The following is a 14,739-nucleotide window of genomic DNA, read 5'->3' on the forward strand; positions in this document are numbered from 1 at the left end:
TATCCCAAGGTATATCCATTATATATATATACAAAACCTACCAACCAAGGTATATCCCAAGGTATATTCATTATATATGTATATATAAAACCTACCGATCAAGGTGTACCCACACCTTGGGATGGTGCAGGGGAGATGGAAGCTGCTGGAATGGGTGGGAGGCAGCGGGGCCAGATCCAGACCCTCTCCTGCTACATTTCCCACCATGGATTAAAAAATCCCTGGTTTTCTCTCCCTAATTCTAGCCAGGAAAGGTTTCCACAGTCTCTGTGTTCCAGCTCCTAATTACAATGCAGAGTGTGCAAAATACAGGTCACCCGGTGCTATTATTACACACCTGGATGGTTTCCATTAATTAAGGAGGGGGAAAAGGGAATCTGTGGAGGGAGATGTGCAACTCAGGAGCCTGGAGTGATGGAGGTAAAAATACCCCACACGGGTGACTCATGGGCACTTGGCAAAGCGCAGCCAGCACCAGGACACGGAGCAGATGGGCTCCAAAGAGGCGTTAATGGCACATCCCCATCTGTGCTGGCTCCATGGGTGATGCCAAGGGACTCCCGGCTGGGGATAATGGGGTATTTGGGGTGTCTGAGTGTACAGAGGAGGGGGAGCACAGGGTGAGCAGTGGGTGCTGTGCTCAGTGGGTGGGTGAGATGCTCTACCCAACAGCACATAAATACCCATCGGCTGGAGCAGAGGGAGTCTCTGCTCCCACCAGCATCCCATAGGGAGTTAATCATAGGCTTCATAGTGCAACACCAGGACCCTTCAGAACCCTCTGTGCACACAGACGGGCTCCTAGGAGCAGCATTTGGCTTCACATTGGCTACACCCTTCCCAAGCAATACAAGGCCAGCTCCGGCTCCCACTTGGGGCTGGGTCATAGCTCAGATAAAGAACTGGGGCTATCATTTCTTTGTGCCCCAGTTCTCAGCCCTGAAGCCTCGTTTCAGCCGGGTTGAAAGCTCCCTCCAGCCAAGCGGCAGCTTGCTCCCTGCCTGCTCAGATAACAGCCCGTTGCTAACAATGAATAGGCAAGGAAAAGAGCAATTACCCTGTTCAAAAGCCAGCCAAGCGCAGCCTCAGCCCTCCCACCCATCCACCAGGCTGGGCTGGTCCTAGCACTGAGATGCAGGCAGGGACCAGCAGCGTAGATTTGGTCCCTAAGACCTGTAGATCCCCTCCTTTAGCAGGGAAAACCCCTTCCCTGCAGAGGGGGAAAGGCTTTGGGATGCTTGTGGAGCCGCATCAACAGCGAGAAGGGGACCACAGTGTTTTAGCTCATGTCTCCCCCTTAATTTTCAGTGGAATAGGGAGGACAATGCTCAATTGTGCTACGGGAGGAAGAAAATGATCTCAGAGCTGCTTGTGGAAGGAAAGGTTTGGTTTAGAAATGCCTCTGTGCCAAGAGAGATCACCCATCGACACAGGCAGGACATGGGAATAGGCCACACCACACCTCAAATCTCTTTTCCATGAGGTTTCCCATAGGGAGCAGCCAGGCTCAGCCCTACCCAGGAGCGGCAGAGATGGGATGAGCTCAGCACGGTTACATGGGGACACAGGGATAGAGCCCAGGACCATGATCCAGGCTGAAACCCTCTTCTGCCTTGGGGCACGTGATGCTCTGTCCCAGGCAGTGACTCAGGAGGCAGAAATCCCACTTATCCCAGGCCAGCATCGTGTCATTCCTCCATGGAGGAAGCCATGGAGTGACTCGTGCCACTCGTAGGTGATACTGGCACAGGTCAGATGCACCACAACTATTTCCTCCCACCGCTAAAGAGATAAAGGAGAAACCTGGACTGCCCCAAATAGCCCCTTGGGGAGCATGGGATGGCTTTGGTGAGCCAGGGTGCTGTCTCCGTGCCAGGGGATGCTCCATTGAAACCACAGGAGAGGCAACTGTGGGAGGAAAAAGCCTTTTAATGACCACAAAAAGCAATTGTGGGATTGTTTATTAACCTTATTTTGTGTTTTAAATGCCACTTCATCTCCCAGGATTGGTTTAATTGTGGTCATTGAGGTGGTGAGGGGAGCACTGAGCCTCTGAGGATGGGCTGGGGTGAGAAGAGGATGGCTACAAGGGCAGATCTCAGCCCTGCAAACCATCCTCCTCTCCCTCCCATTTGCTGCCTCAGTTTCCCTGTTCTCAGCATCATTTTAGGGATGCTGGAAGCATCCATGGAAATGGCAATACATGCATGAAAACACAGGGACGGTGTGGGGATGCCTCATTCCTGCCATGTTTAGGTGGCACGGGAAGGAGAAAAGCTATGGTTACCCTGATGCCATGAAAGCCATCACCTACCTGCCCCTACAACCACTGCAGTTCAGTTCCTGGAGCCCCGTTGCCCCTCCCAATCCCTTCTCACACTGAGCCACAGTTAATGGACCTCCTAATAATGATTAATTGGGAATAGATTAAAGCCTCTTGCAGGCAGCTGGAGATGAATATCAACTCCTCTTCTCCCCCAGCACGTCCCCCAAGCCACTGATGAGGAAACGAAAGATCCCTTTTCCCACACAGCCCTTTTCCTTATGGCATTTCATTAGGAATGATGCATGGAGGGGGGATGCATGGCTGACCAGTAGGCTGGGGTGGCTGCAAGCTGGTGCGTGCTCCGCTGCCCACCTTCCCTGGAGTTGTCATGGAAATGGGAAGGGATGCTGATTAAGATGCTGCGCTTGCCAAATGCAAACGTGCTGCAGCCTCCAGAGGGACTCCAGCCTGGAGGAGTTATACAGAGCTGGGTTAAAGGGAAGCATTGGAGGGACACCCTTGATGGGGATAGAGAGGGGAGAGAGATGCCCCATCTCATCCCAGACAAGCTTCATGCTTCACAACTGCAGCTTCAATGGGATTTTCCTGCCTTATCACTCAAAGGAACAAAAAACCCCCAAAACATTGGGAAGCAGGTTCTGGATCAGGATCCTCCCGGCACTGCTGCTCCAGTGGGATGGAGCTCAGCATCCATCCCAGGAGCAGGGGGATGTGCTGGTTGGAGCAGGAGGCAATCCCAAAGCTTCACCTTAAAACTGCAGACCCACAAGCATCCACTGCTCACTCCAGAGGTGGAAACAGGACCGGACACAGGCACAGGGCCCCAGCACCACTGGGATGTGCCTGATGGAGGGTGAGAAGTTGCTCGGAGCAGCCTGAGCCCACAGTCATGCAAGCAGCCAGAAATAGACCCTATCTCCATATGTAGGACGGAGCCCGCAACGCCAGCACGGCCACGACCTACTTTCCTGCATCCCGATGGGATGTGGGTGCAATCCATGGCTGCGGCAGGCTCAGCTCAACACACACCCCCCTAAGCAGCCCACCCCCTCGCCAAGAGCAGAAATAAGCCGGGAGTCCCGCTTTTGACGTAAACTCCTGGTTTCACACCCAAACCAACAGCTCCCGGGGGATGCGACGGCTGCCGGCACCTCCGGAACGCCGCCGGCAATGGGATCTATATGGGAAGGGGCTAATGGGTTGGGAGCTGCTGGTGGGTTTAATCACAGACTCATTGCAACTTGCTTTGGACCCTGAGCAAGCTCAGGCCCCGTTTCCCACACGTGTCACACGTGCTGGGGCTCAGCTCCTTGCATCTCCATCTCCTGCTCCTTGCTGCCATTCCAGAGCCCACCAGCACAAGGCTCTTCCAGCACCGAGCACATGGCACAGAGACCCCCACGCACCCTGCACATGCTATTTTGGAGTTTATAAGCCTTTTTGCACCACTGAACATAACACAATCAGCTTTTACCGGTGCCTCTGGGATGCTCCTTCCCTTAAGGACTGCACAAACTAATTGCTTTCTGTAGAAACACGGCTTCTTCCATCAAGTTAACACAAGAAAACCCAAACATAATCCATTGCTGCTGAGCATCTCCCTGCTCGCAGGGTCTGCCTGCAGCTTGGAATTGAGGATGGCAACCGGGAGTTCCCAAGGGGAGGAATGCTGATACTTATTTCACAGCCTGTTGTTGCCCCCAGCCTGGGCAGCGCTCAGCAAACATCCAGGCAGGAAGGAGGGTCCTGCTTCATGTTTCCTATAGTGGTAAAGATTAAAGCTTTAGCTTTCTGGTGGAAATAGCCCTTCCTGACACGTTCTATTTGTTCAGAGCTATTCAGGGCTCTCCCTCACCCCCTGGTTAGTCAATGCACTGTCAAATATACCGGGATCCCCAGAGCAGGATGGTCAAATATAGCAGCATCCCTGTGCAGGGATGGGTACCAGCATCCCAGCATGGGGACGGGTACCAGCATCCCAGCATGGGGACGGGTACCAGCATCCCAGCGCAGGGACAGGTACCAGCATCCCTGCGCGGGGACGGGTACCAGCATCCCAGCATGGGGACGGGTACCAGCATCTCAGCATGGGGACGGGTACCAGCATCCCTGCACGGGGACTGTCAAACACACCAGCATCCCACAGCAAACACCAAATGACACCCAGGACCCAGCCTCACCTTTCCAAACCCTGCAACTTCTTACCCACAACCCAAAAGCCATCAGACCAAGAGGCAAAATAAAGCAGGGAGAGCTCCATCCTAGAGGATTTCAGCAAGAGAAGCCATGAGGACTTTTCACCCCATGCCCAGCTTCTCTCTTATGGAGACACTTCTGGCCTCTGTACAGAGCAAGGAAGAACCTCTCCACCCAGTGACCATCTCCCACCACACACCATGGTTTTCCTCCAAGCCTCAGCTCCACAAACTGAGGGATTCCTGGTGCTTGGAAAAGCTTTCCCAGTTCTAACTAAGCAGGAAAGCTGGAAAATGAGACCCTGAGAAGCTCTCACAGCTCAGAGTGGGAAGGAAACAGAACCAAAGGTTCCATTTCACTAAAGAGGAAGATGTTTTGTCCTGGGTTTCACTGCTGGGGTGGTGGCATCAGAAAGGCAAATCCCTGCTAAAGCAACCAACAAAATCACACCATTTATCAGCCTGAAACAGCAACTGACCCTTGGGTTTCAGGTCAACCCAGGCCAGCTTCTCCTCACAACAGGTTCTTTCTATTATCCCACTTTCCTACACCCAGTGTAACCATCAGCTCCAGGAAAAGGAGGTTTTCCAGGTCCCGCTGCAGCAGTACCATTGAAGTTGCCCTTAGGGCAGGATTTGGCCTGGCTCTGTGGGAGCAGCTGCTTTCCCTCCCCTCCTGCCCCATCCTCACCCCAGGAAGGGGTCATGCACACACCATAAATCCCTCTGCACTCCAAGCTTCCCTAATGAACAACATCCAGAGGCATTCAGGAGGCACCAACCCTGCTCCAGCACCGCTGCAAGCCCCAGAAGGAAGGAACCCATTTAACTCCTTGGTGCCCTTCCTCTTTAAGTCAAGGCTTGGGACAAGGGATGTAGGGACAGGCCAAGGGGAATGGCTTTAACCTGCCCGAGGGGAGACTGAGCTGAGCTCTTAGGCAGGGGGTTGGAATTAGATACGGTTGGGTTATGGGAGGGGGATTAGAGCTTGTCCCATCCTCCAGATGGTGGTGGGAGAGGAGGAGGTACAGAGCCTACAGCCCCAGCTGAGGATGGGGAGCACTCGGAAAAGAGCTGGAATAACACAAAGCGCCTTGTTGGGTTGATCCTGTTTTCCCCTCTAATTGCTCCTCTGGTTTAACAGACAGACATTTCCTTGGCAGTTTTCAAGGGCTATAAATGTTTTATGGCCCTTTCCTCTGCTCTCAGACAGCAACTTCGACTGATGCTCGGCATAAGCAAGACCTGGAGCGGAGCAACTCAGTGCTGCCAGGGAGCAAAAGGACCAGGACACCGGTCTCAGGGAGAGGATCCAGCTCCATATCCACATGGAAAGCCATCCTCCTCCCCCGTTGTGTCATCTTCCACCCCATTCCTAGACGGGGATCCCACCACCCATGCAAGATAAGATGTGTTTCCACTGCAGACAACTATAGACAGTGCCTAAACCCTTTGGGAGCTTTGCTGCTCTCTGAGATATTTATAGCTGGAGGCAAACTGATTGCACTCACTGGCAGCAGCTGGAATTGCACCGAGAGGTGGGATCCAGCCCATTCCTCATGCAGGGGAGTGGGTGCTGGGTGAGCTTCCAAGATGCCCCAGAACCACTGGTCCCTTGCACTGCTGTGGGAGAGATGATGCAGGATGCTCAGCTGCTGGAGAGGGATTTAGAAGCATTGAATCCCAGCCTGGGTTGGGCTGGAAGGGACCTTAAAGCTCCTCCAGCTCCAACCCCTGCCATGGGCAGGGACCCCTTCCACTGGAGCAGCTGCTCCAAGCCCCTGTGTCCAACCTGGCCTTGAGCACTGCCAGGGATGGGGCAGCCACAGCTTCTCTGGGCACCCTGTGCCAGCGCCTCAGCACCCTCACAGGGAACAGCTTCTGCCTAAGAGCTCAGCTCAGTCTCCCCTTGGGCAGGTTCAAGCCATTCCCCCTGGCCTGTCCCTGCAGCTCCTGATGCAGAGTCCCTCTGCACATCCAATCTGGAGCAAAGAGGACACTGAGAGGCTCCCATGCAAACACCCGGCGCTGAACCCAACCCATTTCACCACCAGCATTCCCCATGGGAAGGGAAACTCACCCCATGTTGCCCCTCACCTGCTCTGAGCATCCAGAGCGGAGCAGGAGGGAGGAAATGGCCCCTTCTCCCCACAGCCTGGCCCCAGCCCTGCTCCTCTCCCACTGCTGGGGGAGGGCCCAGCCTAATTGCTGGCAGCTTGTCCTGCTCACATCCTGACTTTAATACAGCCCATCAGGCTCAATGCTCCGGCTGCAGAGGGAAATAAGGGAGAGGGATGGGGAGGGGGATGCAGCCACCGTTTCCTAAGCCAGGGATGCAAAACCCCACTGGCATGGGATGGGATGAGGGGTGGCTTGGGAGCATGGGGGCTTTGCCCCCTAATCCTGCCCCATGGAAAGCAGCTGATCCTTTCCTTGTCCCAGCATCGTGAGCATTATGAAGTTACCCAGCATGGATTCAGTCCTGCTTTTCCTGCAGGGGTTACAGCACTGGGATGCACAGCCCTCCGGAATTGCTGCAGATGCATTCCTTGCTCCCACTGGAGCTGGCAAGAGAAGCAGGGAATATGGAGCTGGGTCACAAGGAAAAGCCCACATGTGGGTCTCTGGGACCCTCTCCTGTACCAGTGGGTGCTTTAGAGCCAGGATGGCTCCAGCCGCATCCTCAGCATCGCACCAGGCTGGTGGTACCAGCAGGGAAAAGCTCCTTGGAAAGAAACCAACACAAAACCAAGGCAGAAACACTCTTTGTACCAAACACTTGTCAGTCCCACGGGGAGCACATGGGGTTCATCCCCCCCAGTCCCTATCCTGCTGCTTTGAGCTCAGCACAAAACCCAAGGGCACAAAGGCTGCAAGGGACTGAGGCTGAGGAGTCACTGTTTAGACCCAGCTCTGGTGGGAAGGAGGCAGGACACAAAGCTGTTGCTTCCTTCAGCCCCTGCCTGTTGCCTTCTCTTTACAGCTGGGATTAATTCCAGTTTCCTCTTGGATTGGGAATGAAATCCCCACGTTGCAGCCTGTTTGTGGGTCCTGTTTCGGGTGCTACAGACACAGCTTGAGCCTGGTTGTCTGCAAGGGGAGCCCAGCCTTTGGGGACAGGAACAACCCATCACAGATGCTGGGAGCTGCATCCGGGCAGCTCCACTCACCAGAGCATCCCAGCATCTACAATGGGTACCCAGGGAGCCCAGTGGGATGAGGATTCCCCACAGCCACTAAACCCAGCACAGGACCCTCTTTCATCCCAGCTCATTGCACTTGATGCCTCTGATACCCTGATTAGCAAATACATATCAGCATACTCCCTAATTAACACCAGGCTCTCCCATTTGCTTTAGTGGAAGGTGGCCCTGCACATGGCTGGAACTGGATGAGCTTTAAGGTCCTTTCCAACCCAAACCAGTCTGGGATTCCATGATTTATCCTGGTGCCAAAGGGAGCGGTGATGACAGCTGAGGACCAGAGCACCCCAAAGCCATGGATGGGGACACGCAGATGAGTCCCAGCACCTCCATAAAAGGGAAGTTCCCCATAGGAGCAGCTCCCATCAGAGCTGCAGGAAAACCATCCCAGTTCATCAACAAATACCTGGCAGCTCCGGGTTTTTCCACTGGGCCGGAGCCAGGACTTGGGGAGGTTGAAGTGCTTGATCCCTTCTCCTCCCCATGCTCTCCATAAGCACCTCCTCCCTGTCACCAATGGCAGGAGATTCCCACGACACCCTCACCTCACATGGAGCAAACACACATGGAGCCATGCATGGAGAAGGAACATTAAAGGCTGCATGATGCTGCTCGACAAAGAGCTTCCAAACTGGGAGGCAAAATGCATTATTCCAGCTTCCTCTGATTGATCTTCATAGGGAGGTTTCCCAGTGGCAGCACTGGACACAACAGACAGAAAACACCTAGAAAAGTTATTAGGAGCCCACCGGACCCAAAATTGCCTGAAATGAACTGGAAATGGTGGACTTGACACCTGGGTTGGGGTAATAAAGCACTCTGCATGCTCTATGCCAGCATCACTCGCTGCCTCTGCAGGGAAACTGCTCTGGGGTGGGAGAGGAACACAGGAGCTTCTGTTGAGTTCCAGCTTCCCTTGCAGAACATACAAAAGAAACCAGATCTTTATCCAAAAAGCTCATTTTGGACCCAAACTCCCACTCCCTTCCCCCAAAACACAGCCTGAGGATGGGCTTTTGACACCCCTAACATGAGCAACCCTTCCGCACCGCGCCAAGCCCATGCTTGGGACCACACACCCTTGCTCAGCAGCTATTGAGCCTGACCAAGGCGGCTCAAGGAGCAGCTTCATTCCCCTCCTCCTCCTCTGGAAAACAGCATTTTTTGGCAAATTAACCGTTTTGCCAACAATTGTGCTCCTGCAAGGGGATGCTTCCCCCCAGCCGCAGCCTCCTCTGCCCCAATGGGGGCCGCAGCAATGGGCACACGTGCCCTATAGAGGGTTGTTTTACCCCCTTCTTGCTCCAGCAGCCCCTGTTCCGCCTCTGGCCGAGCCCAAGCAGCAGCCCTGAGGTTGGTGCTGTTATTTTTATCTTGAAATGAATAGTTTGAGCCGTGGCCAAGCTGCTCCGAGGGAGGGAGATGCTTTCATCGTGGCCACAGAGATGTAAACACAAGCCTGGGCAAGAGCAGAACAAACAGAGGCAGGCCCAAGGGAGCTGGAATCGCCTGTTCTGGGATGGAAAGGGGGAAAAGGAGGGGGTGAGGTGGAAAGTGGGATGTGAGGGTCAAGGAGCATCCATCCCCTGGTGGGGAGCACAGTGGTACCCATCGAGGTTCACCCCCTCATCGATGCCATCCCTCCCATCTGCTCAATGCATCACATCCAGTGACCCAGGGGGGCTCAGTGCTGGTTTAGCCAGGACCAGAATGAACTTCTGGAGTCATTTTTAGCAAGAAGCCTTGAAAGAGACAGATCTAAAGATGCCTTCACCTTCCCAGAGGAACCAGGAGCATCCCTGTGTCACCTGCACAGCACCAGGCTCCATCCCATCCCTTCCCAACTGCAACAAGGCCCAAACAAGCACGTTTGGGGAGGGCAGATGCTGCAGCCAGGCTCAGCTCCTCTGCCTGGATGAGCCCACATCCATCCCCCTGCCTTGACTTCCACAGCTCCCATCCTGCGCCGTGGGGCTGGGCACAAAGAGGGGCCTTTGCCCTGTGCTTTGCTTATGAAGGTCATGGAATGCTCAGGAGCTCTGCACAAGAAACCCAACATAAGTAAGTGACTTAACTGGGAAGGATGCCACAAAACTCCCTGCTCCCTCCTTGCCACCTCTCCTTGTGAAAGGCCCAGGAAGGTGGGTGCTTCCCAATGGAATTATTACTCCCATCCTAATGCATTGCATGGAGGGAACATGGAAAAGCAAAGTGAGGATAGGAGAGCTGGGAAATCCTCCCCAGCAGCCGCTGCTCCTCCCTCCATGCACACGGATGGGGAGGGACGAGCATCTTCCGCTGGGGCTGGGATGGAAACCAGCCCCTTTCTGGGGGTCCCAATGGCATCGCTCATTCCGCAGGATCAATCCTGCTCCCATCTCCTGAGGCTGGGATTGCAGAGGTGCTGAGTGAGGGGTTCACCCATCAGGCAGCAGAAGGAAAGCAAAGAGCATAGACAGAGCATGAGGATGCGCTCGGACCTGGCATCCCTGCCCTGCTCCAAGCACAGGGATGAGGACCTCGGATCTAACTCCCTGACCTAAGACTCTTGTAAAGCCATTTGAAGGCTCAGGAAGGGAACAGCTCTGGTCTCCCAGAGCACAGCCCTGCACTGGGAGGCCCCGTTTTGTACCCGGCTCACGTTGTGCCGGGTCCGGCATTCCCCCAGCCTGGCTGCTGTATCCCGGGGCTGCCGCGCGTCTCCCGGATGCTCTTCCAAGGGGAAAAGAAGCTTTAGGGACACTTGGGGATTTAACCTCCCCTTGGCCTGCACCAGCAGCCAGAGGACCCTGGGACCCTTCACTGCTTGCTTGTAAGGGGAAGGAGCTGGATGGGGAGATCTGGGATGTGTCTGCAGACAGGGCTGGGTCATTGCATCCGACCACCTGGGAGCCAGGCTGAGTAAAGCTCATTACACAGCACATGATGGAACAGCAGCCCCCGGAGCACCGGGATGCTCCACCCCAAACCTCTGCTGCTCCATGGGGCATCTGTGGGTCCCTCGTTCCCCTTCATCCCAATGCATTGAGCCAAGGGTGGGTTTTGAGGGATTGCAAGGAGCAGGGGATGCCAGACCCCATCCACCCTCACCCCATGGAAAGGAATCCAGGACTGCATCAGAATCACCTCCCAGCTCCCTACCAAGAGGAGCAGGATGGGGCTGGGCAAAGCCCCAGCAGGGGCAGGAACAGGGACACGAGCAGCCAGGAACCATGGAAAGGTTACAGCTAATCGATGCTCTCAGTAATTAAGGTGATGAGTTGATCCCTAATTAAGGTCACGGCTCACCAGCAGCCACAGCTAAGGTGATGCATCCAGCCCCAGCATCCCGAGGGATGCAGCCGCTACCCCAGCACCTCACCATGGCCCCGTGCATGGGCCTCTCCCGAGGGTTAAAGCTCATCACCCCCCTGCACTTAATGAATAAGCACCTCATGTGCTGGCCCCAAACAGACCCTGGACACCACTTGGCCACCAGCATCCACACCAAGGCCCTGCATGAAGGAGGAGGAGGAGGAGGAGGAAGGAGTGACCTCATTGGCCTGTGGGGTGGGGAGCAGCCGGCTCTCCGAGCTGCACAGATCACTGCCCACTCTTGGATTCTCAGGTCTCTAATATGGGGTTGAGCTCATCCCCAGCCATGAGAGCAACTGATGCAGGGACTCCTCTCCATCAAACTGCCTGCATCCCAAACAGGACCAGACCTCATCCTCCCAGAGTGGTCCACAGCCGGCTCCAAAGTGATGGGGACAGCAGGGATGGGGACAGCAGGGATGGGGACAGCGGGGATGGGGACAGCGGGGATGGGGACAGCAGGGATGGAGGCAGCAGGGATGGGGACAGCAGGGATGGGGACAGCAGGGATGGGGACAGCAGCGATGGGGACAGCAGGGATGGGGACAGCAGGGATGGGCAGGGTGAGCTCGTTGCTGTTTCCAGACAAAACCAGCCCTATGTGCCCAGGACACTGTTGGGAAAACCCACTTCCAGGAGCAGGAGAGGCAGCTCCTGTCCCATGGAACACCCAAGGGTTAAAGGCAACCATTCCCATAGGACCAAACCCAGCTTCCCAAACCAAGCCCAAGAGGGATCGCAGCCGTCAGAGATGAAAGGGAAGCGCCGAGTTCCCGGAGACTTGTTCCCAAACACTCCATCAATCCTGGTCCCTGTGCAGGGGCTGGGACACAGTGTCCATTCCCTGCAGGGCAAGGAGCTCCGGGTGCTGCTCCGGACAAGGGCTCCCCGGCAGGACCAGGGTGTGCGCTACCCACGTACAACTGCTCCAGGGGGTCCTCAGATCCGTCCCCATCCCATGTGTGCATTCCCATAACACAGCATCCATCTGGGATGCACCAGATCGGTGCCGAATCGCTGCTTCCCATCCAGGTGACCGCAGGGAGAAGCCAAAACTGTGTCCAATGAGACCAAGTGATCTAAAAGCTCCGGTGAAGAGGAGGGGAGAGGCCTCGGTCCCCTCCGGATGGGGATGCCCAATGTCCCATGGAGAACACAGCCTCTCCTCTCCCTCGGGTCCCTGTGGTCCCCAGGAGCATCCCAGCATCCCACCACCTCCCACCCCATAACCTTTCCTGCCTAATAATCCTGAACAACTGCCTCTGCCTGTGGCACCATCCACTAACCAACAACTAGAATGCCTCAAATAGGGAAGGGGGGAGAGAGCAGCCACACAGCCCCCCCCCCATGCCCACCATGGGTGCTGGGGACACCGGCATGGCCCCACTCACCTCTCACCCAGGGATGCGAGAGAGCTGCCAATGGAGCTCGGGCTTCCCTGGATCGATAGCAGGGAGGTACATTGGAATATTGGGCTGCATAAACCACTCTGCGTGAGCAGCATCACCAGGAGCCTGGTACCCATCACTGCTCAGCTGAGTGATTCACACACCTCGTGTTCCACAGCACCGGAGCTGCGTCTGCTCTTTGGGAAGGGACTTTGGCTGCCGGGAATGCCGGGATCACCCCCAGGTACCCCCATAGCACCCCCAAACCAGAGCTGAAGGAAGGTGAGGAAGAGCTTTGGGTCATTGGGTGCAGTGGGGGAGCAGCCAGGCCCTGGGCTCGTCTCCTCCTCTTGAAGAGCAGAGGAGGGGGCACCGGCCTCTCCCCACCCAGAGCTCTCCCATTGCCTTCTGGTTGCATGAAGGCATCCTCCTCCTATGGGATCCTTCCCATAGAGCATCACCCAGCACCCTGCAAAGCCACCCTGGGTACCCCAAAGGCTTCCATGGACAGCGAGGGCAGGCAGGGTGCAGGCAGGGGGCAGGCAGGGGGCAGGCAGGGGGCTCCCATGGAGGGTTTCCCCATTGTGCCTGCAATGGGGAGCAACAGTTTAGGAAGTGCCACGAGAAGCTACAAACGTTTTCCTCCTGGAGACACGGAAAATCCTCATCCATGAGCAGGGAACACCGGGAAGAACCCGAGCACAGAGCAAACGCCCATCCCGACATGAGAGAGATTCCCGAAGGCAGGAATGGGGGGGGGGGGGGGGGGGGAGCTCCCTTCCCAAGTTCCTTGTTCTGGAGCGGGATGTTCCCTCTCCCCCTTCTCCCAGGGTTATCCTTAAGCCGCATCCCTGCGACCTTCAGATGGACCCCGCCTGCCCCTTGAGCCCCTGCCCTGGCGCTGGGGGGGGGGGGGGCTGTTTTGGGGGTGCTATGGGGGCAGCAGAGGGGGGGGCACCCCCGGAAGGGGGGGGGGGGGGGGTGGGGTCCTGATCCCCCCTCGGGCACACACCGCGGTGGGGCTCGGGGATCCCCGCACCCCCCAGACCCCGCCGGCTCCGCGCACGACGCCTATACCGGTCACGGCACCAGGAGCCGGTGCCAGCCCCGGTGTCGCCTCACCCCTAACCCGGTGCCGGTACCGGTCCCATCACCCCTAACCCGGCACCGGTACCGTTCCCACCACCCTAACCCAGCACCGGCGCCTTCAGACCCCCCCTCCCGGTGCCTGTGCGCGCCGCAGCCCCTCCGCCCGCTCCCGGTACCTCGATCCCCGCGGCCGGGGCGAACCCAGGCACGATCCCGATCCCGATCCCCCCCCCTTCCTCAGCGCATCCCGATCCCGATCCCGGTCACGATCGTGTCTCGCCCGGTCCCGATCCCGATCACATCTCCCGGTCCCGGTTCCGCTCCCGGTCCCGGTCCCCCCCCCCCCCCCCGCTCCCAGCACTCACCAGCGCTGCGCGGCCGCTCAGCACCAGCAGCAGCAGCAGCACCGCAGGGCTCCGCAGCCCTCGGGCCGCCGGCGCCGGATCCTCCGCGGGCATCTTGGAGCCGCAAGGACGCTGCCGGCGGCTGCAGCGGAGGGGGGCGGGGACGAGGCTTTGTTGCCACCGCCCGCAGGAGGAGGGGGGGATGGAGGAAGGAGGAGGGGGGGGATGGGGGGTGCGGGATGCGCCGCCCCCCCCCGCGTATCCCCCCCCCCAACAGAAGCGGTGGGGCTGGACCCAAAGAAGGGGGAGAGGGATGGGATGGGGGGGTCGGGGGTGAATGGGGCGGTGCTGAGGCAATGGGGGGGTCGGAGACGGGAGTGGATGGGGGGACACTGTGGGAGCATAGAGGGGAGGATTGGGGGGCAGAGGAGGTAGGAGAAGTGGATGGGGGGAACATGGGGGGAACGTGGGGGGAACGGGATGCACTGGGTGGAGGAAAGGGGACTGGGGTAGATGGGGGGGGCTGGGGTAGATGGGGGGGACTGGGGTAGATGGGGGGCTCCAGGGGTAGATGGGGTGGTGCTGAGGCAATGGGGGGACTCAGAGGTAGTTGAGGGGCCCAGGAGGAAGTGTGGGGGAGCTTGAGGTACATAAAAGGGGGATCTAAGGAGTATTGGGGGACCCAGGGGTAGATGGGATGCACTGGGGGAAGTAAAAGAGAGCACTGGGGCAGGCTGGGGGGGGCAGAGGTAGATGGGGTGATGCTGATGCGATGGGGGATGCAGGATGCGATGGGGCTCAACAGGCAGATGGGGGAGAGGAACCCCCTGGGATCCAGGCCCATGGTGGGACCCCTCCTGCCCTGCCCCATAGCCCCTT

The 14,739-nt window shown here is 57.1% G+C and overlaps 1 protein-coding gene across 1 annotated transcript in view; it reads right to left on the minus strand.

Annotated features, from left to right (window-relative positions):
• SDC3 (syndecan 3) overlaps positions 1-13,991 on the minus strand; it is a 32,402-nt gene extending 18,411 nt beyond the window's left edge. Inside the window, exon 1 of the mRNA XM_034069183.1 lies at positions 13,882-13,991. Within this exon, the coding sequence (XP_033925074.1) occupies positions 13,882-13,974 (93 nt within the window). The 5' untranslated portion in view covers positions 13,975-13,991. The remainder of the gene's footprint in view (positions 1-13,881) is intronic.
• Between the last annotated feature and the right edge of the window lie 748 nt (positions 13,992-14,739).

The sequence above is a fragment of the Melopsittacus undulatus genome, chromosome 14 (genome assembly GCF_012275295.1).
Source record: "Melopsittacus undulatus isolate bMelUnd1 chromosome 14, bMelUnd1.mat.Z, whole genome shotgun sequence".
In the NCBI taxonomy this organism is placed as follows: Eukaryota; Metazoa; Chordata; class Aves; order Psittaciformes; family Psittaculidae; genus Melopsittacus; species Melopsittacus undulatus.